General features: G+C 36.4%; 8 protein-coding genes across 10 annotated transcripts; 3 read left to right on the plus strand and 5 right to left on the minus strand.

Annotated features, from left to right (window-relative positions):
- Positions 1–176: 176 nt before the first annotated feature.
- On the minus strand, positions 177–965 carry LOC18017217. Its single transcript, XM_006399889.2, has 2 exons — positions 791–965; positions 177–620 (listed from the first exon to the last, which is right to left on the minus strand). Exons 1-2 carry the CDS (start codon positions 952–954, stop codon positions 326–328), a joined length of 459 nt encoding a protein of 152 aa, XP_006399952.1. The 5' UTR covers positions 955–965; the 3' UTR covers positions 177–325.
- Positions 966–2130: 1165 nt separating this feature from the next.
- Positions 2131–5278, minus strand: LOC18017218 (E3 ubiquitin-protein ligase RGLG2). 2 transcript variants are annotated; one of them, XM_006399890.2, is made up of 12 exons: positions 5073–5278; positions 4680–4821; positions 4211–4585; positions 4001–4085; positions 3656–3910; positions 3475–3572; positions 3325–3404; positions 3114–3219; positions 2910–3037; positions 2617–2809; positions 2474–2530; positions 2131–2380 (listed from the first exon to the last, which is right to left on the minus strand). In XM_006399890.2, exons 3-12 carry the CDS (start codon positions 4523–4525, stop codon positions 2300–2302), a joined length of 1398 nt encoding a protein of 465 aa, XP_006399953.1. In that variant the 5' UTR covers positions 4526–4585; positions 4680–4821; positions 5073–5278; the 3' UTR covers positions 2131–2299. The 2 variants fall into 2 exon arrangements, with proteins under 2 accessions (XP_006399953.1, XP_024012120.1); XM_024156352.1 differs by lacking the exon at positions 4680–4821 and having other exon boundaries at positions 5073–5253.
- Positions 5279–6851: 1573 nt separating this feature from the next.
- LOC18017219 (probable methyltransferase PMT9) lies at positions 6852–10117 on the plus strand. The gene is made up of 7 exons (XM_006399891.2): positions 6852–7216; positions 7460–7624; positions 7736–7918; positions 8287–8881; positions 8975–9087; positions 9225–9445; positions 9531–10117. The coding sequence occupies exons 1-7, from the start codon at positions 6983–6985 to the stop codon at positions 9847–9849; spliced, it is 1830 nt and encodes a 609-aa protein (XP_006399954.1). The 5' UTR covers positions 6852–6982; the 3' UTR covers positions 9850–10117.
- Positions 10118–10201: 84 nt separating this feature from the next.
- LOC18017220 (FK506-binding protein 3) lies at positions 10202–12077 on the minus strand. 2 transcript variants are annotated; one of them, XM_006399892.2, is made up of 5 exons: positions 11792–12077; positions 11282–11379; positions 10835–11161; positions 10635–10731; positions 10202–10384 (listed from the first exon to the last, which is right to left on the minus strand). In XM_006399892.2, the coding sequence occupies exons 1-5, from the start codon at positions 12031–12033 to the stop codon at positions 10297–10299; spliced, it is 852 nt and encodes a 283-aa protein (XP_006399955.1). In that variant the 5' UTR covers positions 12034–12077; the 3' UTR covers positions 10202–10296. The 2 variants fall into 2 exon arrangements, with proteins under 2 accessions (XP_006399955.1, XP_006399956.1); XM_006399893.2 differs by having other exon boundaries at positions 10202–10387.
- A 688-nt stretch (positions 12078–12765) lies between these two features.
- On the plus strand, positions 12766–14540 carry LOC18017221 (GDSL esterase/lipase At5g14450). Its single transcript, XM_024155887.1, has 5 exons — positions 12766–13156; positions 13263–13472; positions 13577–13749; positions 13845–14118; positions 14196–14540. Exons 1-5 carry the CDS (start codon positions 12892–12894, stop codon positions 14441–14443), a joined length of 1170 nt encoding a protein of 389 aa, XP_024011655.1. The 5' UTR covers positions 12766–12891; the 3' UTR covers positions 14444–14540.
- LOC18017222 lies at positions 14446–17090 on the minus strand. Its single transcript, XM_006399895.2, has 9 exons — positions 16064–17090; positions 15916–15971; positions 15760–15842; positions 15590–15668; positions 15383–15493; positions 15192–15301; positions 15025–15108; positions 14908–14945; positions 14446–14823 (listed from the first exon to the last, which is right to left on the minus strand). Exons 1-9 carry the CDS (start codon positions 17028–17030, stop codon positions 14753–14755), a joined length of 1599 nt encoding a protein of 532 aa, XP_006399958.1. The 5' UTR covers positions 17031–17090; the 3' UTR covers positions 14446–14752.
- A 191-nt stretch (positions 17091–17281) lies between these two features.
- On the minus strand, positions 17282–19361 carry LOC18017223 (probable glucuronokinase 2). The gene is made up of 6 exons (XM_006399896.2): positions 19105–19361; positions 18526–18675; positions 18227–18418; positions 18016–18132; positions 17758–17918; positions 17282–17680 (listed from the first exon to the last, which is right to left on the minus strand). Exons 1-6 carry the CDS (start codon positions 19321–19323, stop codon positions 17434–17436), a joined length of 1086 nt encoding a protein of 361 aa, XP_006399959.1. The 5' UTR covers positions 19324–19361; the 3' UTR covers positions 17282–17433.
- Positions 19362–22008: 2647 nt separating this feature from the next.
- LOC18017224 lies at positions 22009–24155 on the plus strand. Its single transcript, XM_006399897.2, has 2 exons — positions 22009–22289; positions 22885–24155. The coding sequence occupies exons 1-2, from the start codon at positions 22227–22229 to the stop codon at positions 23983–23985; spliced, it is 1164 nt and encodes a 387-aa protein (XP_006399960.1). The 5' UTR covers positions 22009–22226; the 3' UTR covers positions 23986–24155.
- Positions 24156–27164: the final 3009 nt, after the last annotated feature.

Genomic DNA, 27164 nt, shown 5'->3' on the forward strand with positions numbered 1-27164 from the left:
AAAGTGTGTTCAAATGTTTGATTAGTAAATCCAAAATATATTATTTAAGTTAACAAATATATCGAGTACGTATGATCTTTGTACGTATAATAATATTTACAAGTAAAGAGTTCGAATCTTAAACCCCTGTTGAGACTGTAAGTTAGACATATATGGATTTCAACTACTATTCATTCCAATATATTATTTATTTTATAAATTTTCGCGAAAAAGTTACAAACAAGACGCAAAATCAAAATGTAACTAGAGAAAATACAGAATCATAACTATAGTCTCTTTACACGAAATCGAATTATATAATTGTGTTTAATATTTTCATCCGTCTTTACATAAAAGATCTAGGAAGAGATAATTTATAAGGGCAGTTACCATTTTGACCTTGAAAAGATCTGTCGAAGACGTACTTATTGTTAAGAGAAGAAGGATTAACTTGCATGAAAAGGTAATTACCGGCAAAGAGATCACCAAAGTGTGATTGACTCTCCTTCAACCTCTTCAATATTTTTAATATTCCAATTTTAACCCTAGTCGCTTTCTTCCTCACAAATCTCGCAAGTCTCCGGATCTTAACTCTAACCCTAATCCTCCTTCTTCCTCCCAACGACACCACTCTCTTGAACCTATATCAATAACAACAAAAAAAATCTTCATGAAACACTTCGATAATATCATAGAATTGTTATGAAGATGATTGTGTTTTAAAAAATCCGGAGCTTGTGTTGTCTGAGTACACCATTAGTATTCCTCAATTTATAAACGGTCCTGAATTTGTTTATGAAGGGGTAAGAACCTGTAAGGATATGATGACGATCTCCTTGTTGTTTCTCCGAAGACATCATCTTCTAAAGAAAGCTTCTTGTAAGGGAGATTGATGATTTTGGGAGAGGAAGCCATGGGCATTGGATAAAAATGGTGATTTGAGTAGTTTCCAAGAGAAATGAAATGTATTTCCATCCATTAATTATATGAGTTGTCATTATTGTTGATGTTTAAATGTGTATGGTTGGTGGGTCGATTTATCTGAAGTAGTTAGATGTGTGTACGTGAATTTATTGCGAGACCTCAATCTAATTTTGCAAATATTTTAATACTCCATTTTGTTTTCAATTTATTCCATGCAATAATTGGTTATTCAATCTATACCATTAATCAGGAATCATTCACGTATTATTTACAGAGAATGTCATTGGATTTTACTCCCTCATTCTGACACATTTCACACAGATTAAAAAATTAATAAAATATACAAATATACTCCTAATTAATATACTTTTATAATATTTAATTACAAAGATTATTATCTTTAAATGAAAGATAAAACAGAAAATAAAAGTAAAAAGTTACATTGAAAATGCAGAATGACACTCTTTTCGAAACAAAAAATGAAATCTAAAACAATACTTATTATGAAACGGAAGGAATAAGACAATTTCTAAACTTCATTAAAAATGATTTTGTACTATTTTTCTCTATATCTCTTTCGAACTACTGTTAAAAAACATCGAGAGAATGCATGAGAGGAAAAAATGAAAAAATAAGCATCATATAAGCAACATATATATGTGAAAATGAATATATCATACAGTATATAGCTTTCATATGTGATATATATTTGCTCTAGATGAAATGGTACCATCGGTCTATAGATTAAAATCTACAGTTAGAATCTAATTCCACTAAATTCTAAAACTAAAACTAATATGAAATTTATTCTAATCATTCTAAAAACTCTTTTTTTTTTTTTTGAACAGCAATCATTCTAAAAATTCAATTACATTAAAAGATATATAATTTCGGTATTTTATTTAGTGTAAGTTGGATTCACATGGAGATTCCAAAACTGTCTTTGTAACTCAAGTTAGGAAGGAGTACAACGTTAGTTAGTTTGATTTGATATATAATCACATCATGTGATTCTTTCACTATATATATAGCTAACACGGAGGCTCATCATGTGAAAGAAAAAGTTGGTGTCTGTGCATGCATCTCTTTCGATTTTCTGAATTTTCAAATCACCAATTTATTACAAACAAAAAACATTAATGACGAACTCAAAATCAAACATCGATAACAGTTTACTCCATTCAAATAAGAAAAAAGGAAGTCAACGAATTTTGGAACAGGATCAAGTTAGGAAACTGAATCAATGAACAAACGAAGTTGTTGTTGTTTTTTTTTTTTTTTGCTTTTTATACAAAGAACCGATCTTTCTCGGAGAAACCTCAGTAATTAGATCAAACTAGATTCCCAAAAGAAGTTGTGAGAAGTTGAACAAGCAAGGGTTGTTCTGGTCTACTTGTTAGTAGAGTTTTATTCTTGTCTGGATCGGTGCACGGCAAATCGGACACATTTGAAGATCCGGTCCACACTCGCAACAAGTCTTGTATCAAACCAGAAACCAAGTTAGTTCGATGTTTCAAACGATCAAGTAGAAGAAGAAGAAGAAGATGGAAATTGTGTTTGTTGGATTTACCTGATGGCCACAACCAAAGGCCATGTCTTTCGGGTTGCTCAGACAAATCGGACACAGCTGTTACAGGGAACCAAGAACATGAAGTTAGTTTCAAACTCTTTATATAAACAGATTTTGACATATCTTTCAGATTTTGGAAGTACCTGGTTATCAGAAGCAGAGGTTGTAGCGGGCGGCATGGGGCTAGACCTCACGGGATAGCTTTCACTTGGATAAGGAGGTACACTCGGTTTGAAACTTGGAAGACGGGAAGCCTTTGGCGTGTGGTAAGACGATGATCCACCATGCATTGGAGGTGGTAGAGGGAATCGTTCCGGGATATTCCCATTTCTTCTTCTGCAACAAAAAATAAAAAGTTGAAGAGGCAAGAAAAAGTTTAAACATTTGGGGGTAGAAATAGAAGCCAAATTGATAAACATTATGGTTGGTTCTTTACCCTAAAAGGTTAAGCTCTATCGTGGCCTTGTACTGTTGAGGAATCTCCATGAGGGCAGAAAGGGCAAACTCTGTTTCCTTCAAGGACTGAGCTTTGTTCTTTGCCATGATCTCTGTGAAGTTCACGAACTAGAGGAAGAAAATTCATATAAAAAAAATAAGAAAATAACCTTCCTTTGATGTTTTTAGCTCAATAGAAACTTACTTGGAAGTTATCGAAAGCTCGGGCGGGAATGTTATCGTCAAATTCCCTCATCATGTCCCATGGTCCATCCCCGACCCCGACTAAGACGATTGATAGAGGAAGCTTACTGGTCATAGCAAAGAAACTAAATCATAAAACTAGCCGCAGAGAGAGAGAGAGAGACAACTTCAATGGAGAAAAGAACATGAAAAAGATTAGCCAATGTTCCAACCTCGCTTGCACAATTGCATCCACGGTCTTCTGTTCTTGCGGACTTAACCGTCCATTTTCCGTGTCAACACTTCTTGTAACCTGAAACGGTCAGTTGAGGCTTCTTCTCTTGATACAAAAACAAAGGATCGTACAGGTATTGTATTAGTACCTGCCCATCTGCTATAATCACTAGGACGTGATATTGGCCACCACTCTGCTCAACAATGGTCATGGCCATATCGATTATCGGGGCAAACGAGGTTGGCCCTGAAAGATATTTCAACATTTCACATTTAAGAACTTATCTAGCATTTAATGAAACTGCGACTAAATAAGGGAAATAAATAAACCTGCAAGCTTAAGCTGAGGCACGATCTCTTTATACCGGGCAAGTACTTCCTCAAATCCATTACAGAATCTATCCTCTGGATTGAAACTAAACACATCTTGATCATGTGTTGATGCATCTCCAAAACCATAACACGGAATCAAGTTATCCTCGTCAAAGGCGGCTAAGCTTCTTCCTATGATAGTTATCGCTTGTTCGTAAGGATTGGGACTACTTCCTATGAAGTGTAAGCTTTTCCTATTGAAGGATTTGGCCCCTGTTACCAACAACAATAAGAAAGAGGTTGTTTTGAGTGTGAAACCATTCGATGTATTACACCAAAGACAGAATCATGAATCTCACTAACCTGTCCATTCGTTGCTCTTGGTGAAATCTATACCAACGATGAGATTTGAAGATTCTAGACCCGCACGTGCAAGAGCCTCCGTCACCTGAATGAAATAGAACACAATGTGATTTTTTCTATTTCTGTCAAACCCATAAGAATCTACGGCTTTTAAGCATGGTAATATTCAAGAAGCAAACTAGATTCTGCTCAACTAGAGATTCAGCTCACCTGTTCCAAAGAAGAGTAATTATCAGAAATTCTTGAATACTTCCGTTCCAACCTCTTCTTATCACTGCCATAACTTTGAGAAGGCGGCTGAGAGTAAGGTTGAGTACTATATGAAGGTGTAGGAGGTTGCGCGTACTCGGGAGGTGGAGCATATGAAGGTGGAGGAGGATAGTTATAGCTTTCTGGACCATATTGAGGATAGCTTTGATGAGAAGCCCACGCAGATGAAGATGGTGATGCTGATGAAGCTGGAGCTGACCCAAACGATGACGAAGACTCCTGTCTCCAGTTTTCTTTTGAGTTCCCTGTCCCCATCAAACTTAAAACCTAAACCCTTTTTGATTCAAAGCAAACCCTCTCAGGTCAATTCAGTACCTGCAAACAAAAGATACAGAAAGATTTAGCTTTTAGGAAAAAATGCAGAAGCTTTGTTAAGATTTTGACATGAACCGCTAGAAGATGAAGTTACCTAATTCGTAAAAAAGGCGAAAGCTTATCTTGGACAGATGTTGAATTTTCTCACTGCTTACGAAATATCTTTTAAATCCGAAGGTTGGTGGTCTTTTATAAAGAAAGGAGATTCAATCACGTCACGTAATTTCCCTCAGAGACTGGGCAAACAAAAAAAAACGCGACTTAGTGACTTCTAGATTAAGATAAAGTCCAATTACGAAAACTTGCTGCAATACTCCAACCCCAGAACTAGTTAAAACCAGTTTCTGACAAATCTACGAGCATTCCAATTAGATTTTCCCCGAATTGACCCAAAAACGAAAATACATAGATTCGAGGCTGAATCTGCCGACATTACAATGACCCATTTCGATCGAGGAGCAGTGTGATAGAAAAATAAATTGTTTACCTTTTAACTTGAGGAAGAAGATGAAGAAGCAACAAGGATAACGAATCACAGAAGTGCTTAAGAGAGTGAAAAACTTCAATGGCGGATCGAATCCTGCAGAGTTCGCCTTAAAAGTTCCCCCTTTTGTTCGAAAGCAATTTCACTTTCTTCTGTTGTTTTTGGTTTGTTTCTATCAAATCATTAAGAGAATAATCACTTTCTTTGAATAAGTGTGAAGGACGCTAATGGTGGAGGAACTTTTAATTTTTACCCCATATATTATATGCTCTTCCCACAATTGGCCCTATAAAATATTATATGAGTTTACAAAGTCCAAACACAAGCCTAGAAATCAAAAAAAAAAATTGTTTGACAATTTCTTCGAGTACTTTAGATTTTACAAATAGATTAAACTTAAAACAAAATTACATTAAGTATTGTTTTTAGTGAGAAATAAATATAAAAAATATGCAGTTGATCTCGTTACCGATAATTTTGCAAAACCTCAGAATTGTAATCACAATCAGAAAATAAAAAATATTTATGAAAGAGCACTGCTGAAGTTTTTTTCTTCGTTTTGTACGAGTTGGGGAAATTAAAATAATTAATAACTGCAAGTCTGCAATAAATTCCTTTAGCGCTTTGGGGAAAAAAATGGATGGTTATCAGAAGTTTCCGTCCACGTGCCAATCCTATCTATCTTCAACATTTTTATTTCGTCTTTGCGGTTAAAAATTGTCGCTGTTTTCTTTTTCTGTCTTTTTCTTTTAAAGGATAGTCGCTGTTTATTGCTCTTTCCTTCTCGTTATGCTCCATATGATACGAACTGTTTGAATATTCACCTTGTAGAAAAATTGAAAACTTGACTTTCGAATCAGTCTCCGTTCGTCCCTTTTATGGTCGTGAGAACTTGGAAATGTTTATACTTTTATCAATTACCCTGTCTATTTCATTTTAATATATAACATATGTTGTTTCCTTTGGAGAGCAGACACGACACGTGAAAATTAAATGAATTTCAATTTATGAAACTTCGTACCCGTGATTTATGCGACTCTTTTTTTGGTCCTGGGCCGTTCTTTCAAGGATCAAACAAGATGGACGTGGACTGCACTATTAATTAGGGGATAAAATTTAACTATTCAAGCCCGAAACCATAGGCTTCTATTGGCTGAATATATATAACCTTGAAAAAAATGAGGCACGGGACCAAAACGATTAACTAAAACATGTATGTATTAGTTTGTTTTATTATCATTGTATTCAAATCTGACATATTGCATGTTAATGACAAAAAAGTTTTCAATACGGTTATTTCCTTTTTTATTAATAAGATCTAATCTAAAAATTTTGAATAAAAAAAGATTATGAATCAAATGTCCAAAAAAATTTAGATACAGAAAAAGAAGTAATTTTAAGCACTAAATCTAGCAAGTAAAGTAGCAGTATACTCTATTAAACATAGAATTGGAGCATAATTGAACTGAAAGAAAAAAAGCCAACCTAGTGATGATAACATCCTCTTCAAATTAAAGTTTTTGACCATTTCATAAGAAAAGATATAAATGTCACAAGATTTGCGCAATAAAGATCAAAATGGCAATAAAAGCCAGACGACAGAAAACTAAAGTGAGAAGCCCAGTATTTATGCTTTTCTAGCATATATAGTGTTAATAAAGGCCCATGAATTTTTTACCGCGTCTTTTAGTTAAGGAGAGTAGAAACATTCCTAGTCCTTGTCACAGAGGATCATATCTACCAAATATTCTCTTGCGCAAATAAAATACGACACTGGTCATTTTCGTCTTCTTCGACCCCGCGGGAATCTACTGTCGCTCACACAGTCCACACTATCCTTTTCTTCACCGGCAGCTGATTCCCGGGTCCTCATTATCGGGTCAGATCCAGATCCGGATCCGGAGACACTGAGTATGAAGCACTTCAGAAGCGAGCGAGTCCGTGCGACACCGAAGCTCTTCACCTACGTCCTCGTCGGTTTCATCGCTCTACTCGGCTTAACTTGCCTCTACTATAGCTCGTCGTTCGCTCCCGGATCTAGAAAGTCCGATGACTTCGATGGATCTATTCGCGCTCGCACCGGATTCGTGAGGAATCGAGATGGTGTGCTTGGAGTGAGCCGTTTCGAAGTTCCCAAAAGCATTCCGGTTCGTGTTGTTTGAGAAATTTGAGTATATAGTTCCAGATTTCTCAGTGTTTAAGTGAAATTTTGTGCAGATTTAGTCCTACTACTAATATAATCTACTGAAATTGTTAATCTACGTAGTGGTTGAGTGATCTTTATCGATTTAGTGATTTTCGATGGATTTTAGGTTTATCTTGCAGTATTCGTGCTCGTCGCTCTTTCATATTGATCCTAATTGATGTTTGCTTAACTAAATCTTCCGCAGATATGTGATTCGAAACACTCGGAGCTTATACCGTGTTTGGATAGAAATCTACATTACCAGCTGAAACTTAAGCTCAATTTAACCTTAATGGAGCACTATGAGCGCCATTGCCCTCCACCAGAACGGCGTTTCAATTGCCTTGTTCCTCCTCCAGCTGGTTATAAGGTCGTACCTCTGTCTCTTTCTCTTGTACTAAAAAACTTTGAGCATTCTTGCATATTTTATGGCTCTGGTGTTAGTAGTTGATGATGATGGTGTTGTTTATGGAGTTATCAGATCCCGCTAAAGTGGCCTGTGAGTAGAGATGAGGTGTGGAAGGCGAATATCCCGCATACGCACCTTGCACAAGAGAAATCTGATCAAAATTGGATGGTTGTAAATGGTGATAAGATCAATTTTCCCGGGGGAGGAACACATTTCCACAACGGAGCTGACAAATACATAGTTTCTCTTGCACAGGTACTATTTTATCATCATTCAGTACTTCTTTGCTTTATTGAATCTCTAGGGCAGAGCCGATCCTTTAGAATCACTGCACCCTTTTCGCTTGATCTTTGTTACCAAACCGAAGTTGCTTGAGCGAGTGAAAGTTTATAGCGCTATGCCGCATAGACCAAAAAGAGTATTGGGTTGTTTATTAGTGCAAAGGAATGATGTTAAGGCTTTGATCTTAAGTTTCTCTTAATTTACCTTTACTTATGTGGGGTATTCTGTTGCTCCTATACCAGGGAGCATAGTTCTATAATTAACAGGAGGTTTTGGCTCTGTTTTTTTTTTCTTTCCAAGTTCTGCTTTCAGATGACCAAAAAAACTGCTTATTGCTTTAGATGCTGAAATTCCCTGGCGACAAACTCAACAATGGAGGAAGCATTCGAAATGTTCTTGATGTTGGTTGCGGGGTAGCTAGCTTTGGAGCTTATCTTCTCTCACATGACATTATAGCCATGTCCCTTGCTCCTAATGATGTCCACCAGAACCAGATCCAGTTTGCTCTAGAACGAGGGATTCCATCAACACTTGGTGTCCTTGGGACTAAGCGGCTTCCTTACCCAAGTAGATCATTTGAACTTGCTCACTGCTCTAGATGTCGGATAGATTGGCTTCAAAGAGATGGGATCTTGCTGCTAGAACTTGATAGGTTGCTCAGACCTGGCGGGTACTTTGTATACTCGTCCCCTGAAGCTTACGCACACGACCCGGAAAATAGAAGGATTGGAAATGCGATGCATGATCTATTCAGGAGAATGTGTTGGAAGGTTGTGGCCAAACGAGACCAATCTGTTATATGGGGAAAACCAATATCCAACAGCTGTTACCTGAAAAGGGATCCGGGTGTCAAGCCTCCACTCTGCCCTTCTGGAGATGACCCAGATGCAACGTGGAACGTCTCAATGAAGGCTTGCATATCACCTTACTCAGCGAGTAAGTGTGTATATATCTTATTACTACTTGTATAATAGCAAGTTTCATGAAGTTTCTTATTCATTCGATGTTTGTTTTGTTATATTTACCCAGGGATGCATAAAGAAAGATGGAGTGGGCTTGTTCCCTGGCCACGGAGGCTTACAGCTCCTCCACCACGTCTTGAAGAAGTCGGTGTCACTCCCGAACAATTTCGTAAAGATACGGTAACTTTTCTCTCCCTACATCGAAAGCTCTGTTTCAGTAATCCAATCTCTGAGAACTACAATTTCCAAGAAAATTGCAATTCCTGTCTACGTCCAAACATTTCTTTATTGTTCACTAAGTATGGGTGTGAGTGTAGGAAACATGGCGGCTTAGAGTAGTGGAATACTGGAAACTGCTGAAACCAATGGTGCAAAGGAACTCCATAAGAAACGTGATGGACATGAGCTCAAACCTCGGCGGTTTCGCAGCTGCTCTAAACGATAAAGATGTATGGGTAATGAACGTCATACCCGTCCAATCCTCTCCAAGAATGAAGATCATTTACGACCGTGGTCTTATCGGAGCCACTCATGATTGGTACGTAAATGTTTAGAACCCCGAAAAGTTGTGGAAAATCAGATCATGTTTTCTTGAGCTTTCTTTTGCTTGATGATCTTTGCAGGTGTGAAGCCTTCTCCACATACCCAAGAACATTTGATCTTATCCACGCATGGAACACGTTCACAGAAACCGAGACACGTGGATGTAGCATCGAAGATCTGCTTATCGAGATGGATCGGATACTACGCCCAGAAGGATTTGTCATAATTCGTGACACAGCAGACAATATTAGCTACATCAAGAAGTATCTAACATTGTTGAAATGGGACAAATGGTTCACAGAGACAACTCCAAAAGGTGATTCTCTGTCGACCAAAGGAGAGAGAGTTTTGATCGCCAGGAAGAAACTTTGGAGCGTCGCGGCCATTTCAGAGTTGTGAAAGGTTACTTCTCTTACAAGACACCTATCTACGTGATCTTGGATCTGAGAGGCCAAGGCGATTGGGGAATGAGATTTTCAGCAACAGAGTTATTGCCGAGAGGAAAATTCTCGGCTTCTTTAGGTTTACCGGTAAGAAATGGGATAACTGTAAATTACACGGGATTCATAGATAGTTATGATGCATTTGTTGTAGGAAAACTGCAAATGCTTCTTATTTGCATTTTCTTCTCCAATTATAAAATTTAAATCTGTTCTCGCGTAAACAAGTTGCTTTGTGAATGCACCGGCCAAATCATTGACTCATCAGGATAATCATTAACCTCAATTTTTTTTTTCTTATCATCGTTAAATAATATCAAAACTGAGCCCATGAATTGAAATACAGAGTACAAAGTGAAATACACAAAACATGAAGAACAAAAGAGAGAGAGAAATCAGATCAGACTTATGACGTTGTTTTGACCTTATTCTTCTTGTTTTTCTTCTTCTTCGAAAGGCCATTGGAACTCAATTCTTCAGGTTTCCTCTTTTTCCTGCTAAGAGCACAAAAGTTAGTCTCCATTAAACTCCTCAAACAAGTTATTAATTCTGCCTACACCGACTTTACTTCAACACAGTTCTACAATTCATTCGTTATATATCAGTATGTATCAATCTATAAGTAAAAATCCGAAAGTAAACTATTTTTCTTATTTAAACAAAACTTAGATACCACACAAACTTGAGGATTGCTTGAATATATGTAGTACCAAAAAAAAAAAAACAGATGAAAATCCATGGTACCTTGCAGGAGTCCCATCCAAACTATTCTCGCCATCTTCATCAACTTCCCCTATTATGCAGTCATCCAAACTATTCTTTTCATCTTCATCGATTTCACCTATTTTTGCAGGTTATTTAACCAAAAAAAAAAAATCCAACTTGAGATTTATGAATCCATCATACCGAAAGCAGTATTAAAAGGGATACACAAGTGAACAAACCCATTGGATCTTCTTCCCCATTCTTTTCCTCTTCCGAGTCTGAATCTGATCCCCACCGGTCTCCTCCATCATCAAAGTCCCACCTCTCTCCATCTGGGGGCATCCAAAAGTCAAGCTCCTCAGCATCTTCATCATTTTCATGTTCGATTTCATCACTAACATCCTCTCCATTCTGTTCCGTTTCATCTGACTTCTTGTTTTTCTTCTTCTTATTCTTCTTCTTCTTTTTATTCTTCTTCTTTTCTTGCTTTATGCCATTCTCCTTCGCCGGCGTTTCTCCACCCTCCTCTGGAATAGATCCAGACTCTTTCTCTCGTTCCTTCTCCTCTGTTATACAATCAGCAGTACAACCATTAAACTTAAAAAGAAAAACAAAACTGAATATCTTGCGCAAAACAAGTTTTGCAAGCAACCTAAGGAAGTCTCATCAAGCTTCGAATTACAAACCTAATTTGTTGAGGAAGCGCCGTCCATTGATATGCTTCCAAATATGTTCCTCAGTCTTGTTTACCGTATCACCCGTAAGCTTACATATCAGTTTCGAACTGAAAAAGACAAGCCAAGAACCCAATTCAGCAAAGTTCTGAAACACAATCTCCTCAACAGATGAACTCAAAATCTGGCAGCATAAACTCTCTCCGGCATTACATTCGAACATTCACGTTCCAACTTAAACCACAAGCCTAAAGAACCCTAAACCCTACCATACAGAAAGGGGGAAAGTAACCTTAAGAGAAAAACATTTCAGAATTTCTCCAGTATCTACAACTCTAATTCGATACATAATCAATGAGACCTGAAACATCTAACATTTCAGAATTTCTCCAGTATCTAGAACTTTAATTCGATACCTAATCAATGAGACCTGCAACATCTACTATTATGGTCTCTCCCAATTAACTAAATCGAAAAGTTTTCGGGGAGAGATAAAAAGGAGTAAGTAAAACACTAGATTACCGAGACTTAGGATCTTGTTCGAACAAGTTGAGAGGAGGCTTGTTGTGGGATAAGGCATGATCGATAAGACCTAAACGGCACCGTTTACTCTGTGAATAGACCTTCTTGTCTTTCTCGAGTAGCTCGTGACCCGTCTGCACGCATCTGAATCTCCCGTTCTCGAGATTCTTATACTTTGGCTTCCCCAATAAGTTTGTGCCTTCCTTCGTCGGCGTCGTCATCTCTTCCCCTGTAGCCGCCATTGATGAGCAATTTCTTAGCAATTTGAGTTCACTGAAACGAGACTGCAAGTAGTTTTCAATTAGACGACGAGGTGTTACTCTATATTGTTTCACAGATGAAACGACTTGCCGTTTTGCTATTAGTAAGTTCAGTTACCCGTCGTTTAATATTTATTATGGGCTTATCAAAGTTCAGACAATAGATGGGCCTGTTGGTCATAATATCAGCCCAAACAAGACAAAAGACGAAAACATAACAGCAATATAAACACGCTTCTTATCTTCTAGTACAATTGGCTACTGAAAAACCTATTTTAGAAACATTGGCTATTCATGGTTTTTCGTTTGTTCCGTCTCAAGGAAAACCAAGTTTTTTTTTCACTTGAACACATAAGAAATTAAAGAACAATAAGAAGGAAAATGTGCAGGAGGAAAAAACATTAAAATTTTAGAAACGTTGGCTATTTTTTATTTTCTAATAGTTGGTTGATTTCTAAATTATCTAGAGGTAGAGATATTTATGCTTTCTAGGTGAATACTGACTATGACTGAAAGGTAACGACAATGATTAGCGCCTTTTCTGGGTTCCAACAAGAACCCACCTCATGACTGTTGAACTGTGGTCCGGTCCAACTCTCAAGACACATCCTTTTTCTTCCGTTTTTCAAAAAAAGGAAAATCTGTCATTTTCAGAAGAAGAAAAAACCTATTTTTCAACGAAACCATTTTCAGAATTATCTAAAAGTGAAAAGCCTTCTATTTATAAAGACAGTGGAGAGAGAGATAGAGAGAGAGAGAGAGAGAGAGAGAAAGGAGTGTGAAGCGCCATTACCATCATTCTCTCTCTCACTGATTCACTCTGGTATTTACTTGCTCACAATGAAGAATGATCTCAAAAGGGCAAGACTTCTGGTACCTTATGCTGTGTTTTCATGGCTTCTTATGTGCCTCCTGACAGCAACAAAAGCTGCTTCAGTTCAGCCAAAGTGTACTTTTCCGGCGATTTACAACTTCGGAGATTCTAATTCCGACACCGGAGGAATCTCCGCTGCTTTTGAACCTATCAGGGCTCCTTACGGTCAAGGTTTCTTCCACCAACCCGCCGGACGAGACTCCGATGGTCGTCTCACCATTGATTTCATAGGTAAGAGTTTGCAAAGAAAACATAGCTTCAAAAACTAAACTTTCTATTCACTGATCTCAGAACACTTTTGATTTGGCTTTTGATTATATGATTCATGGATTTGTAGCTGAGCGTGTGGAATTACCGTATTTGAGCGCATACCTAAACTCCTTAGGATCAAACTTCAGACATGGAGCAAACTTTGCGACAGGTGGCTCAACCATAAGAAGACAGAACGAAACCATCTTTCAATATGGCATTAGCCCGTTCTCTCTGGATATGCAGATTGCTCAATTTGATCAATTCAAAGCAAGATCTGCACAGCTTTTCAAACAAAGTCAGCCCCTTTTTGTTCTGTTAATCTTTCAGTATTCCTCTTCTCATATGATGATCTTGACTTGTGGCACATGGTATGTTGGTTTTTCTGCTTTGCAAGAACAGCTAAGATTAGATTTGAAAGAGAGAAGCTTCCAAGACAGGAAGAGTTTGCAAAGGCTCTGTATACTTTTGATATTGGACAGAATGATCTCTCTGTCGGGTTTAGGACAATGAGCTTCGATCAACTTAAGGCGACTATACCGGACATTCTCAGCCATTTAGCTTCTGCTATCCGGGTGAGATTTGATGATTCAGGTCCTTGAAAGAGATGTGCAATGTTCTCCAACATTTGAATTCCTTTTCAATAACGCGGTTTCATAATTGTTCACAGAACATATATCAGCAAGGAGGAAGAACATTTTGGGTACACAACACAGGCCCTTTCGGTTGTTTACCCGTAAACATGTTTTACATGGGCAATCCTGCGCCGGGCTACTTGGACAAATCTGGCTGCGTGAAGGCACAGAACGAAATGGCGATGGAGTTCAACAGAAAGCTCAAGGAAACAGTCATCAATCTCAGAAAAGAACTCGCCAAAGCAGCCATCACTTATGTTGATGTCTATGCTGCGAAATACGAAATGATGAGCAACCCCAAGAAACTAGGTTCAAGGCAATTCCAATTTGTTGTAACGTAAAAAGTTTGTCCACAGTTGTAAACTCTTTTGTTCTTGTTTTTGCAGGATTTGCAACCCCACTGAAGGTATGCTGCGGCTACCATGAGAAGTATGATCATATCTGGTGCGGAAACAAAGGGAAAGTGAACAATACCGAAATCTACGGTGGCTCATGTTCCAACCCGGCAATGGCTGTGAGCTGGGATGGAGTTCACTACACCGAAGCTGCAAACAAGCATGTGGCTGACCGTACTCTTGGCGGATTGCTCACAGACCCTCCAGTTCCAATCACTCGAGCTTGTTATAGACAGTGAGATTTGATAGAAGAGCTTGATAAATCGAAATGTATTATGAACCAGAATAAAGTTTCGTGTCTTCTAGACTCTTAGGCAATAATATACGCGTTTACAATTTTGCATCTAGACATAGAATTCAAAATGCAATCTACTTTTTAAAACGAGCAATATCTAGAGATTATATCTAGATGCTAAATCTAAAATGCAACATCTAGATCAAAAAAAAGAATATGTAAATTTAGGAGTTGTTTGTTGCCAAGAATCCACCATTGACTGATCTTCTATGCTCATCTATGGAAGCGTCTAGCAAAGCGGATGCATATTCTTCTAGAAGTAGTTTTTAGAAATTGCTGCTTCTAACTCGTTGAATTCCCAAGCATCGTTAGCAGAATATTCACCTGAATCCCGAGGATAAAATGGTAAGAGTGAATCAAGCGTATATAGACACTCAAATTGTAAAGTGGAATTATGAACGAGCTTACCGATTGAATCTCGCCGGAGAGCTGTGAGGTGAGCACAACTGCATCAAAAAGGAATGATATTTAGTAGAAACTCTACTTTTACTGGATCTGTTAGTAATCAAAGGTGAAATATTTCACCTTCCAAGAGCTTTAGCAAGATCTGCACAGAGGGATCTTATGTATGTACCCTTGGAGCATACAACCCGAAAAACCAGATTTTGTCTGCAAAAATCAGATCTTTAGTGAGACCTATTAAGAAGACTGTTTTGAAATTGCTTATGCACTGTACAGAAAATGGATTAAACCTGTCATCTAAACTGCGTTCGATGTCAAACTGGAAAATCGAGATTCGTCTGGGAGAAAGCTCTACAGTTTCTCCTCTTCTTGCCTTATCGTACATCTTCTCACCTCCAACCTAAACAGAGATTACAGTTAAAGAGATAGGAAAGAATGTAATCCAAGTTAAGGCACGGTTTAAAGATTGAACAATGCTCACTTTTATCGCAGAGAACATTGGAGGAACCTGCCATATCTCTCCAAGAAATGATGTGAAAGCTTTCTTAATATCATCATCTTTAATATGTTCCCAAGGCTCTCGCTGAATCACCTGCAGCAATATTACGGTTGAGCAAACTATAATGAGTCATCAAGAACTAATGAAGAGATGAACTATGAAAGCAAGGAAAAGGGCCGCTGAAGTTACAGGAGAGTCTGCGTCTAAAGTTGAAGTGGCTTCACCAAGACGAAAAACTCCGCTATAACCTTTGATCATACCTTGGTATCTGCAGATACAGAGGGCTTATAAGGTTTTCTTTCTGTAAATCATCATAGAGAGAAACATAAGCATAAACTTTGGATTAAGGAATCACAAACCTGTCAACCACCTTGGTGGCTTTACCAATGCAGACGATTAATAGACCAGTAGCCATGGGATCAAGTGTTCCAGCATGACCCACCTGTGAAAATAGTTGTCAGCTAGCTGAGATAAAGCAATTTAAATCTTGGATTAGACATGGGTTAAGTCCGAACCTTTTTCACTTTAACTAATCTTCGTAGCTTACCACAGACGGTGAAGGAAGTCCATCCTGAAGAACAATATCAAACCAAATCACATTTCATAAGGCAAAAGAAAGTGAGAGAGACAGAGACCAGAGAGATTACACAAATTGCTTCTCACCTTTGGGTTTGTTCACCAAAACGACTGTACCGTTAGGACCATCCCATCTAGGAGGAAGTTCACCGTTTCTCGTCACAAGGAAAGGTTCTCCATCGCCGCCACTAGCCACAGCTTTCTCATTGGCGGATTTCGTCACACCCTTGAAGAACTGTTCCACTTTCTTCACAATAACATCCTCCTCTGGTTTCTTCTGCTTCTCCTTGGCTTCATCAAAAAACACCAACTTCTCATCGGCATCGTCATCCTCATCACAATTCTCCGTACCAATAATTCGTTTAACCTCGTTTTTCTTTCCACCAAGAGCTATTTTCTTCTTCCCTCTAACTTTCCCGGAATCATCAGCCTTGGAAGTTTCTCCGGGTTGAAGAAACGCCTTATCTAAGCATTGCTCGGGGAAATACTTCTTCTCCAGCTGATACACCATCTTATAATGCTTATCTTTCTCCCATGGATACGCAAAAGTATCATAGAAATACAACTCCTCCTCTCTCTGATGCAACCTATCAAATTCCACGACTTCAGGTTTCAATTCCACGAATCCATCATCTGATTTTCGGCTCTCGTCCTCAGAATCGGACCCGTATAGCCTCTTCCTCCTCTTACTGTAGTATTTCCTCTTAGCCTTGTCCATTTCCGGATCTCCAGAACCGGGTCGACCCTTTTCACGCTCCAAAGACAGTTTATTATCGACCCACGAATCGAAGTCCGGCTCTTCTGGGTCAGGCGAACCGGATTTGATGGCTCGGGCGGGTCGACGACGGGTCTGGGAGAGAGAAGACTGTGTAGGGCGATTGATGATCATGTCGTATTGAAGTGGGTACGGCGTAGATGTGGTGGAAAGGAAAAGAGAAGAAGAGAAGTAGGGTTTATGGATGTTTCTCGGTTTGACTGAGAAGAAGAAGTGAGAAGTCATAGCCATTCTTGCTGAAGAAGACATTAGTCTTGTGAAGTGTAGAGACTTCGCCATTAGCAAGGAGAATTTTGGAGGCGGGCAAAAGATTGAAATCCACCTCCGGCGATTATCGCAGTGCCATCCACAGCGGAGATGATGAAGAAGATGTTGAGTGATGAATTGAAAACGACACGGTGTTTTCTCCCTAATCTCTAAGACGGCACGTCGTCCTCACTTAATTGTTTGACTCGATTGACTTTTTCAGTTGAGTCAATTATTCGGTTTAGTATTCGGTTGAACCATCATACCAATTTTTCTCTTCATAGTTCATAATTTAGTCGGACAATCAAACAAGAGAAGAGTAACTTTTATTACATGATGACTAGCTTAAGTTCAGACATTGATGATCGATATCAAGATCCTTCAAGAACTAAAGTTCTTTTCTTAGCCTATAAGAGCTCTACTTCTGTAATAAAAATCAGGGCTTTGATAAAGTCTTAAGATCAGAATTGTTGAGGAGCGTAGGCACAAGCTTGACTGGCTCAAGTAAAAATCCAGATTTCCGGCATTCTTCTTCGAGAAGTTTGACCTGAGGTGGCCCGTCTGGGCAGAAAACCACCACAGCTCCTCCGCTTCCAGTGAACTTTGCAGCTGCTCCGATCTTACGAGCCACTTCCACCATTTCTATGTTCATAGCTCCCAAACATTCATCTCCAAACATACTCCTAGAGGGGGAAAAAAAAAGGAATGTTGAATTGTGTTTACGTTCTGTTTTGTTTTGATTTCTTCGGTTTATCATTACCTTCGAAGATCGAAATTGCGGTTGATGAGGTCCTTGAGTTTGGAGTAATCTTTTTTTAGCAATGCAGTTCGACCTTCTTCTGCTAATTTTGCGATTTCCGACATAGATGATATTATAAACTCATCACCATCTAACCACCTTCTACGAACCGAGCTATGTACCTGCCATCAAACATAACCAACGCTCAGAAGGAAATCACTAAAATTAAATGTCAGTAAAACCGTCTTGAATAGCTCTCTCTCTCTCTCTCTCTCTAACCTTCCCAGAGTCACTAGGATTCTCAGCATAGATGAGATGCAGAGGAGGAAGAAGATTGATATCCATTACAGTGTAAATCCCATATCCAACTCTATCCATATGATCTTTACTAAACTCCTGCAGAGCAAAGAAAACACAAACAGGAGAAAACCGATGAAATAATGGAAATAGGGATTATTATTTAAAAATAGAGGTGCAAAGATCAACTCACCATGTGAACAAGGCCACCACCATAGACTTGCGCAACACGGTCTTGAAGACCTGCAATGATACCAAGTTCTTTCTCGGCATTAAGAATAAGGTTAGGTCGAACTTCTATTCGTATCAAATGCCTGACATTGTAGAAGTCGAGAAGGCAGCTAAGAGCAGCCGATACAATTGCACTAGAACCCGAAAGCCCTGTCTGAAAACCACGTAAAAGATAGATCTAATGGCCTCAGTTTTTACTTATTTCAAGCCCTAAAATTCAAAATTTACCGCAAACGAAAATAAGAAAGGATTGTAAAAAACCTGTCTTGGGATATTAGTATCATAAGACAGAGTGAAGTTTTTTTCATGAAGTTGTATGCCATTATCTTTGCAATAGTTGCGGAATACTTTGCAAATCGACATCAGCAACCTTACTCCTCCGTAGTACCCTTCATTTTGCAATCGATTAGCCTACAAGGAAAGAGTTTGAAGAAATCTTAACTATATCAGTTGTTTTGTTATATTCCAAATATAGGACCACACATAGCATTTACAGAACAGAGCATAAGTTCATAGCTTCTTAGCACTTTAGCAGCAAAGCACAAATGATGCTTAACAAACCAAACAACCTCAAGAACTCTAACGACGAAATGAAATCCATGGCTGGTTCCGGGTCCTTATTAAATCGGTACCAAATCAAGAAAACAAAAAAAAAAGCTACCTAAATCACAAGTATCTGACAATCTATTGAAGCTAGTAGTTTTAAATGAAATTAATAAAAAACAAACAAAAAATTCAAATCCCACACTCCGAAATCGCAGTTAACCTACATTTCAAAATCAATTAGGCTAAAATCCAACGTCGAGTAGAATAAAAAAAAAAAGAAGAGAAAGCACGTACGAGATTGTCAAGGGAGTCGAAATGGACAAGATCATGGAATGGGTGAGGCTTAATCAAGAGTTGATCGGATGGCTCGAGCTTAGCCGAGGCCCAGAAATTGCCGATGGTAAAGGATATCGTACGCCCGAAGTAAACATCGCTAGGGTTTCCCAGAAATCCGATTCTCGCGAACGAGCGATGCTCCAACACGACCCTATCCTTGCCAGTTTGAATTTCCATTTATAGGCGGTTTTTTCTTGAGGCTCTTTGTCTTGCGTATTTTTATAGCTGAATTTTTAAACTTATCTTCACACCTGTGGGTCCCGCTGAATCCGCGTTCGGATGACATTGACACGTCACGTCCCGATATCTGTTCAGTGTTCAGTGATCACTGATCACTGATAGTTGACCAGAAGAGTAAAGAATAAAAAAGGAACAAAACTCGATGGGCCTTATTTGAATGGATTATTGGGCCTTATAAAAATATGGAAGAGTTTTCATGACGAAGGCTGGACATTTATGCATGAATTACATCGGCCATGAACTTAATTATTCGAATCGACATTAACAGAATGGTTTTGTGTTTTGTTTAGTCGAACCAAGTAAACCGAGTTTCGCTCAAATTTCAAAACAGTTAAGATTTTTTTAATTTTCCTGGCTCTCACACAGAACAAGATTAAACTGAACCATTCCAATTAGATCAAAATTTTCTGAACCGAGTAGTCCAAGACCAATATACTTAACCCAACAGGAAACTAGAGATGACAACATCTTTCTCACCGCATCTTTATCTTATTATTCAAAACATGTTAGGAAATTAACAAAAAAAAATAATATTACAGATTTGAATGATTTCCCAACCAATTGGCTCTAACTCAGTAAGAGTTATAATACTAATAAGTAAACCACAAAGGACAAAAGTTTTGAAAAAAGCCTAAAGGGACAAAACATGTTACTACAAAACTGGTGGGTGTGATCGTATAAAAAAAAACTGATAACCAAGTTCTACTCTACGTGAACGCGTGTTTTGTAAACTGTGGTCGATAGATATGAAAATAAATGTATATATAGATACGTATAACTATGAAGAGGTTTGGATATCTAATATAACCTGTTGGGTCAACAAACATCTCTATTCGAGTCTAGGTCTAGAGTTGTTGGATCCAAGGTCCCTTAATACTGTATCACTGGAGTAATAAGTACGGTATTTGTTGAGAAGTTTCCTATAATATTCTTCTTGCTTATTCCTCGATATTTATATCATCACGCTTTTAATTTATTTTGGTTGACTAGTTTTGGGGTTGAAAGTTGAAAGAAACAGGAAATAAACCATAACACGTAGTATTAATTATAGTCAACTGTCGAAAAGATATAATCAAATTTCAATGCTCAGTCATCTCATTCCAATGTTTAGATTTCGAAATCGTTCAGAATAGAGTAGCATAATTAACTTTATATATTTTTCGATGGTTATAAGGAGAGGGAACTGTAAAGTCAAGAGGTAAGATATACACACAAGTCCATATATGTACGCAGTTGCAAAAGTAAAAATAAAATTTACTTCGAGTTATTTGAAATGTTAAACAATCATATAATGTTTGAAGAAACAAAAAAAAAAAAACAATCGAATAATAGGTTATCATACTTGTCGAACAGTATGGTGGACAAGAACATATCATTTCGTGATACTCACGAACCCAACTCCAAAGCTTTGGGTTACCATAATGACCGATTCCGGTCGAGTGTTGCAACTTGAGCTTGCTTATTAATTAATTAATAAAATTGATGGTAATTACAAGAAAATTGGCGTGCATTGACGCGCCCATAGAAATTGATAAAGACCGAATTCAAACAAATATTTGTATTTTGGATATATACCAAGTTATATGATACTAGAAATTATCATCAATACAAAAATCAAACGAATAATTGTTTTCCGATATATATCTAGTAGCATATATATTATATATAATGATCAGAAACAGGTATTTTGATTTTTTTTTTTTGAAAAAATAGTTTTTTTTTTTGATATTTTCTATCATAGTAGAGTATAAAGAATGGAAGTCAAATGTTGATTTTCTATCAGCGAATTAAACTTTGAATATTAACTTTAAATCTGAAAACAGTAAGAAAATTAAACTTTTTATATTAAAACTAAAATTAAACTTTGAATAAATGTTGATTTTGATATTTTCTATCATAGTAGAGTATAAAGAATGGAAGTCAAATGTTGATTTTCTGATGTTATTGAAAAACGCGTGAAAATAGGAAAACTTACCCAAGAAAATAATTAATGTCCAAACATATCACCTCAATAATTACATTGGTATTGAGTACTATTGTATATATTGACTATAGCATCAATTTCTTTATTCTTATTTATTTATTTATTAACACAGATAAAAACATGTTAAAAGGTTTACAATAATAAATTATTTTGGATAGGAATGAGATTTATTTCCTCGTATAACCCTATAAACACTTCAATAATCACCAATTATCCGGCATTACCAAAAATGGCTGAATTCAATTTGTAAAGTTTAATTTTCTTACTGTTTTCAGATTTAAAGTTAATATTCAAAGTTGAATTTGCTGAACTATTTTCTGATACGTATTTAAATTTTTAATTTGTCAAATTATGTATTGGCAAATTAACTTCATTACATCATGGCACAAATGATTCTGACCGTAGGATCGACGTCCAGACCCGCTTATAGTAAAATCCGAGGGATGAAGTTATTCCTCTTGTCCTTTAATAATATTTGTCCTATATCTTGTTTTTTTGTCAACTTAAAAAATTAGAGCCTCGTTAAAGCTATTAATTTTGTTCCTTTAATTAAAGTTAATAAAATTAAGAGATTAAATCCAGCAGTATCAGGAATGTATATAAACCAAAAGCATCAAACGGCTATAATTGGCGTTACAGTTTTCCTAAGACGAGAAGGATTAGATTATAAGAGAGTTTTTTTTTTCTATTTTTTTCCCGGATATTTATACTCGACTTCTCTGTTTTTTCTTCTTAAAATTATTTTGTTGGTTTTTATTGTTCGAGTTTCTGAGAATTTTTGATTTGTCGGGCTTCGATTTTCGGGGTTCGATATTCTTCTTAGGCAAAATTTTATCGTTTTCTTCTGCGTAAAATCATGTCCGATGGATACTATAGTTCGAAGAAGACGGACGATATCTGCGAAGATGTTTGTGGACAGGTGAGTTTCGAGTCCTAATCTCTGTCGGGTTTCCGCAACTTTGCTGTAATTCCTTATCGATTTCGTTATGAATCGGATTTGGTTTTTTTGTTCGTTGGCATTAAGCGAATCGTGATTCCGATACCAATTTTTCTTCTGGAATTGGAATGAGAGAATTGGTGGTAATGCGGTTTTCCTTTTCCGATTCTGATTATAGATTACTTCTCAATCTTATACAATTGTCGGGTTTTAAGAATCGAGAGGATGATTTCTGGATTGTTTTTCGTTGTCTAAAACATTTGAAAATTTTCAAGCGAATGTTTAATGTAATTCTTCGTCTTCTAAAACTTAGATTTTGTTTTGGAGCTGTGGAAAATTTGGCATTAATTGTTATAGGGTTTGATTTTGTTTTTTTTTTTTGTGTGTGTGCTTATAGAAAGGATTGTGCTATTGTTATCTCGAATTGGATTCTAACTTCGTGTTCTTTTAGAGAATTTTCGATTCTGAAGGGAGGGAGGGACATTATAAAGTGTTGTGGATATTATATTGATTCTTAGTTCTCTGATTATTGCTTGAAACCTTCTGAGTTTTTTTTTTCTGTGGTTGTTGTTTGCAGGACGGTTCTCGAGCAGGCAAGGCCTTGTCAAGGGTTAGATGTGTTCTAAGGGGACTCGATTTCAAGACATATATCTTCTTCTTCACCATTGTGCCGATTTTCATCTTTGGAGTGTATCTTCACGGTCAGAAGCTCACATATTTCTTGAGACCGCTTTGGGAATCGCCACCGAAGCCGTTTCAAACGCTTCCTCATTACTACCACGAGAACGCTTCCATGGAAACGCTCTGCAGTCTTCACGGCTGGAAACACAGAGAGTCTCCAAGAAGGGTTTTTGATGCTGTGTTGTTCAGCAACGAGGTCGATATGCTCACCATCCGTTGGAAAGAGCTGTATCCTTACATAACACAGTTTGTGGTTCTTGAATCGAACTCGACTTTCACCGGTCTGCCTAAACCATTGGTTTTCGCTGGAAACCGGGGCCGGTTCAAGTTCGTTGAGCCGAGGCTGACTTATGGGAACATCGGAGGAAGATTCAAGAAAGGTGAAAACCCGTTTGTGGAAGAAGCGTACCAGAGGATCGCACTGGATCAGCTGATAAGACTCGCGGGTATTGAAGAAGACGATCTTTTGATAATGTCTGACGTTGATGAGATTCCAAGCGCTCATACCATCAATCTGCTTAGATGGTGCGATGGATACCCACCGATTCTGCATCTTCAGTTGAAAAACTACTTGTACTCGTTCGAGTATTTCGTCGACAACAAAAGCTGGAGAGCTTCGATTCATCAGTACAAGCCAGGGAAAACAAGATACGCTCATTTCCGACAAGGCAACACTCTTTTAGCAGATTCTGGTTGGCATTGCAGTTTCTGTTTCAGGCACATCAGCGAGTTTGTATTCAAGATGAAAGCATACAGCCACAACGACAGGGTTAGGTTCTCTCATTATCTGAACCCGAAGAGAATCCAAGATCTGATATGTAGAGGAACTGATCTGTTCGATATGCTTCCGGAAGAGTATACATTCAGGGAGATTATCGGAAAGTTAGGTCCTATCCCTCGGTCTTATTCCGCAGTTCATCTCCCAGCTCATCTCATCGAAAAGGCTGAGAGTTACAAATACTTATTACCTGGAAACTGCATAAGAGAAGGTGGCTGATTAAGTGTATTTGTTCTTTATCAGTCTTTTGTTAGTCGTTAGGCACAGGGCCGTGCCCCATGAAAATGGAAACACTCGCCTACAGGCTTTGTGAATATAATTTTTTTTTTCTTTGAGATTTATTTTGAGAAATTGAAATTTTTAGTTATAGTTGAATACACTTATTCTAGACTATTAGACATAAATCCAATTCAACATATCTAAAACATCTTTGTTTTTTATACTTTTGTTTTTTTATGATAATCTCTTTGTTTTTTTCACATACTGAGTGACAAAATGAGTCTATGCACGTACTTAGCTTGTATTTTTGTCATGATTTATTTAACGGATCGAGAGGGCCAATTAAAGAGAACAAAGTTTCGATTTAGTTCGAGATGAAGTAGTTAAAAGGTGGTGATAATGGTACGATTTATGAACAATACCAAATTATAAATCAATCAAATCAATTAGTAGAAAGTACACCAAAACAAGAAAAAAAAAACTAAAAAAATCAAAAAGCTGAAGGTCTAACTTAGTGAAAATCAGAGGTCCCTCACTACACATGGAGATCACGACGACGAGAATTCGAAGGAGAAGGAATAAAGTCGTCAGAGGGAGGAATTAAGTAGTGAACAAGTATAGTGAGACATCCCAAGGCGACGAAGATAGCGAGACAAGAATGGTAACCTAAAAAGCCACTCAAACAAGACAAGGCAACAGTGAAGAGAACCCGATGGATAGAGATATCTGGAGCCGGCCGATCGAGTTGATTGACCGCCAAGATTCCCATGATTACCCCAAAGAAGTAAATACTAGTTTGTACCGAATGGATCATGTCCGACTGAAAGAACATACCGAACATAGACGAGATGGTGATTGCCCACCAGTTTTCTTCTCCCATTCGGCGAGTCTCGTGCGTAATTTTCGGAACTGGAACGCATAACGACCTCACGACCAAAAGACCTAAAATCAAGAACAATGGTGCGAAGAATCCGACCATTAACTTGTCTTCCCCATCAGGCAAGAACCAGAGTTGAACGAGCGTTGCCGTTAAACCACCCAGAGACGACGGTATGGCCATTCCGTAGCATATCCTCCGCGTTTTCCGACAATTCACTCCTTTGATTATCATTGTTTCATCAGCTTTCATGATATGATATCGATGTTATCTGCTTTTCTTAAAGTTTTTTTTTTGTTTTCTACTCATGCGCGCCATTTATATACACATATATATCTGAACTTGCCTATTCCTAATAGATTCCGGAATAGAGGAAAGGTTTCCCAACTCCTCTGGGAATTTCCAAAGAGACCGACAATCCTGTGTTTTTTTTATATATTATATTGGGCCTCCTTGTAGCATATTCCAAGCCCATAAGAACATCTCCACTGATTTCACTAAGGATATTTCAAAAATATAATAATAATATTTTGAGAAGAAATTTTTTAAACTTCAACACAAATTTTTATCTCCATTAGTGAGATTCCCACTATAAAATCTCATCTATATAATATTATTAATTTTATAAAATTTTATATTTTAGTGTAGATAATATTAAAAATTTAGGTCAAATATTATCTTAAATTTTAAATTTTTGTGTTGTAGAACATATTAAATTACATTTTAAATATATTTAATTATAGTAATTTATTATATTTATTTATATTATCTATACTAGTAAAATTGATATAACTATAAATGTTAATAAGATACTTATAAGGATTTTTAAAATTACTTATAAGAGAGATACTCATAAAAATTTATAAGACATTTATAAAATAGATATAAAGATCTATAAAATATTTATAAGTGTTTATAAAATTATTTATAAAAGTGTGTATATGTTTTAGTTATTACCTTATCAAAATTTCTATGTTAGATTGATTTGTCATTGCCTTGTAATATTAACTTTATTTTACAAAAATATAAGCTTATGTTAATTTTATTTGTTATATTTTATTTATATTTATGATATTAGTTATGTATTTTAAATTTTATTCTTTGTTAAGTTATTCTATGTTTATTTCATATATTAAAATTACATTTTACGTTTGTATTTATAAAGTTAATTAAAGTATTTTATTTATACAATATGATTATTTTTATATAATTTTCTATTTAATTAATTTATTTAAAAATTATGTTCAATATTATTTTACATTAGAAAAATATTCATTATAATGTAACTTTCTAATTATATTATTTATAATTTATTTTCATTATTAATTGTATTTAGTTATAATAATTAAAATATTATTAATTTATATTATATAACTTAAACTAATATCAATTAAAATTATTTTAATATAAAATTAATTATCATAATGGATATTAATAGATACATTCTACAATTTATAAAATTACAAAAAAAATAACATTTAAATTATTTATTTTTATTTTAAAGTGTTGGAAATATGATTTATAAAAAAAGAACATGAACCATTTATACTCTGACATGTGTCCAATGAGAGGAATTCTCAAAAAAATATTTAAAAGTTCTCAATTGAGAACCGATTTTTTTTTATAAATTAATTTTTTAATTTTTAATAAATTTTAAGATTGAGATATTCATTAAGATACTTTCAATGGAAATGCTATAATATTGATGGCTAAGCTGAACTGTTCAAATCAGGTCGAATACGATGTCCTAGTAGAATCGTTTTGTGTGGTTATTTTGTCAAAAAGATTCAGGAATAGAGCATAGGTTCGTATAGGGTATTAGGGTTTCCAAACTCTTGTAATCATTATTCATACTTTCTTTATTTTTTTTCTGGGAAATTATATAGTTTTGCAAAAGAAGATGAAAAAATCTGCTTGATGTCACCAAGGACATAAACAGAGCAATTAATGTTGATAGGTATTATTTGCTTATTTTGGCTACAAATACATTTCAATCAAATCAAATCAATGAGCTTTTCATCTCCATCAACTGCTTGTCTTTTAATAGTATAGATGAATTATTTTTTAATTTTATATATCGATAATAATCTTTTGAAAAATTTAATATATTTTTAACTAAAACAATTTAATAACTACTATTGTTATATTCAAAAATAATAAAAATTAAAGAAAAAACAGAGATGAAAAACTTTAAAATATCTACGCTTTTAAACTTTCTAGCTGAAATTTTTTTATTAAATATTAAGATAATTTGTGTTCACACCTAAAATTGTGTTTACAATTAAATTGAGAGATTGAAATT

This window comes from Eutrema salsugineum, unplaced genomic scaffold, assembly GCF_000478725.1.
Source record: "Eutrema salsugineum unplaced genomic scaffold, Eutsalg1_0 scaffold_2, whole genome shotgun sequence".
NCBI classification, from domain to species: Eukaryota; Viridiplantae; Streptophyta; class Magnoliopsida; order Brassicales; family Brassicaceae; genus Eutrema; species Eutrema salsugineum.

What these genes read in the sequence shown, in the direction of transcription:
- LOC18017217 (XM_006399889.2), bottom strand. Translation starts at nt 954, where the DNA reads ATGGAAATACATTTCATTTCTCTTGGAAACTACTCAAATCACCATTTT. An exon ending in TCGTCATCATATCCTTACAG is followed by an intron (nt 621 to 790) that starts GTTCTTACCCCT and finishes TTATTGATATAG; the next exon opens with GTTCAAGAGAGTGGTGTCGT.
- LOC18017218 (XM_006399890.2), bottom strand. Translation starts at nt 4,525, where the DNA reads ATGGGGACAGGGAACTCAAAAGAAAACTGGAGACAGGAGTCTTCGTCA. An exon ending in ATAGAGCTTAACCTTTTAGG is followed by an intron (nt 2,810 to 2,909) that starts GTAAAGAACCAA and finishes TTTTTGTTGCAG; the next exon opens with AAGAAGAAATGGGAATATCC. An exon ending in CCTTTGGTTGTGGCCATCAG is followed by an intron (nt 2,381 to 2,473) that starts GTAAATCCAACA and finishes GTTTGATACAAG; the next exon opens with ACTTGTTGCGAGTGTGGACC.
- LOC18017219 (XM_006399891.2), top strand. Translation starts at nt 6,983, where the DNA reads ATGAAGCACTTCAGAAGCGAGCGAGTCCGTGCGACACCGAAGCTCTTC. An exon ending in CTCCTCCAGCTGGTTATAAG is followed by an intron (nt 7,625 to 7,735) that starts GTCGTACCTCTG and finishes TGGAGTTATCAG; the next exon opens with ATCCCGCTAAAGTGGCCTGT. An exon ending in AACAATTTCGTAAAGATACG is followed by an intron (nt 9,088 to 9,224) that starts GTAACTTTTCTC and finishes GTGTGAGTGTAG; the next exon opens with GAAACATGGCGGCTTAGAGT.
- LOC18017220 (XM_006399893.2), bottom strand. Translation starts at nt 12,033, where the DNA reads ATGGCGGCTACAGGGGAAGAGATGACGACGCCGACGAAGGAAGGCACA. An exon ending in GAACAAGATCCTAAGTCTCG is followed by an intron (nt 11,380 to 11,791) that starts GTAATCTAGTGT and finishes TGTCTTTTTCAG; the next exon opens with TTCGAAACTGATATGTAAGC. An exon ending in TTGGATGGGACTCCTGCAAG is followed by an intron (nt 10,388 to 10,634) that starts GTACCATGGATT and finishes TTGTGCTCTTAG; the next exon opens with CAGGAAAAAGAGGAAACCTG.
- LOC18017221 (XM_024155887.1), top strand. Translation starts at nt 12,892, where the DNA reads ATGAAGAATGATCTCAAAAGGGCAAGACTTCTGGTACCTTATGCTGTG. An exon ending in TCTCACCATTGATTTCATAG is followed by an intron (nt 13,157 to 13,262) that starts GTAAGAGTTTGC and finishes ATGGATTTGTAG; the next exon opens with CTGAGCGTGTGGAATTACCG. An exon ending in TGCACAGCTTTTCAAACAAA is followed by an intron (nt 13,473 to 13,576) that starts GTCAGCCCCTTT and finishes TTGCAAGAACAG; the next exon opens with CTAAGATTAGATTTGAAAGA.
- LOC18017222 (XM_006399895.2), bottom strand. Translation starts at nt 17,030, where the DNA reads ATGGCGAAGTCTCTACACTTCACAAGACTAATGTCTTCTTCAGCAAGA. An exon ending in GATTAGTTAAAGTGAAAAAG is followed by an intron (nt 15,843 to 15,915) that starts GTTCGGACTTAA and finishes CTATTTTCACAG; the next exon opens with GTGGGTCATGCTGGAACACT. An exon ending in CAATGTTCTCTGCGATAAAA is followed by an intron (nt 15,302 to 15,382) that starts GTGAGCATTGTT and finishes ATCTCTGTTTAG; the next exon opens with GTTGGAGGTGAGAAGATGTA.
- LOC18017223 (XM_006399896.2), bottom strand. Translation starts at nt 19,323, where the DNA reads ATGGAAATTCAAACTGGCAAGGATAGGGTCGTGTTGGAGCATCGCTCG. An exon ending in TCGACTCCCTTGACAATCTC is followed by an intron (nt 18,676 to 19,104) that starts GTACGTGCTTTC and finishes CTTTCCTTGTAG; the next exon opens with GCTAATCGATTGCAAAATGA. An exon ending in ATCCTAGTGACTCTGGGAAG is followed by an intron (nt 17,919 to 18,015) that starts GTTAGAGAGAGA and finishes GTTTGATGGCAG; the next exon opens with GTACATAGCTCGGTTCGTAG.
- LOC18017224 (XM_006399897.2), top strand. Translation starts at nt 22,227, where the DNA reads ATGTCCGATGGATACTATAGTTCGAAGAAGACGGACGATATCTGCGAA. An exon ending in GCGAAGATGTTTGTGGACAG is followed by an intron (nt 22,290 to 22,884) that starts GTGAGTTTCGAG and finishes TGTTGTTTGCAG; the next exon opens with GACGGTTCTCGAGCAGGCAA.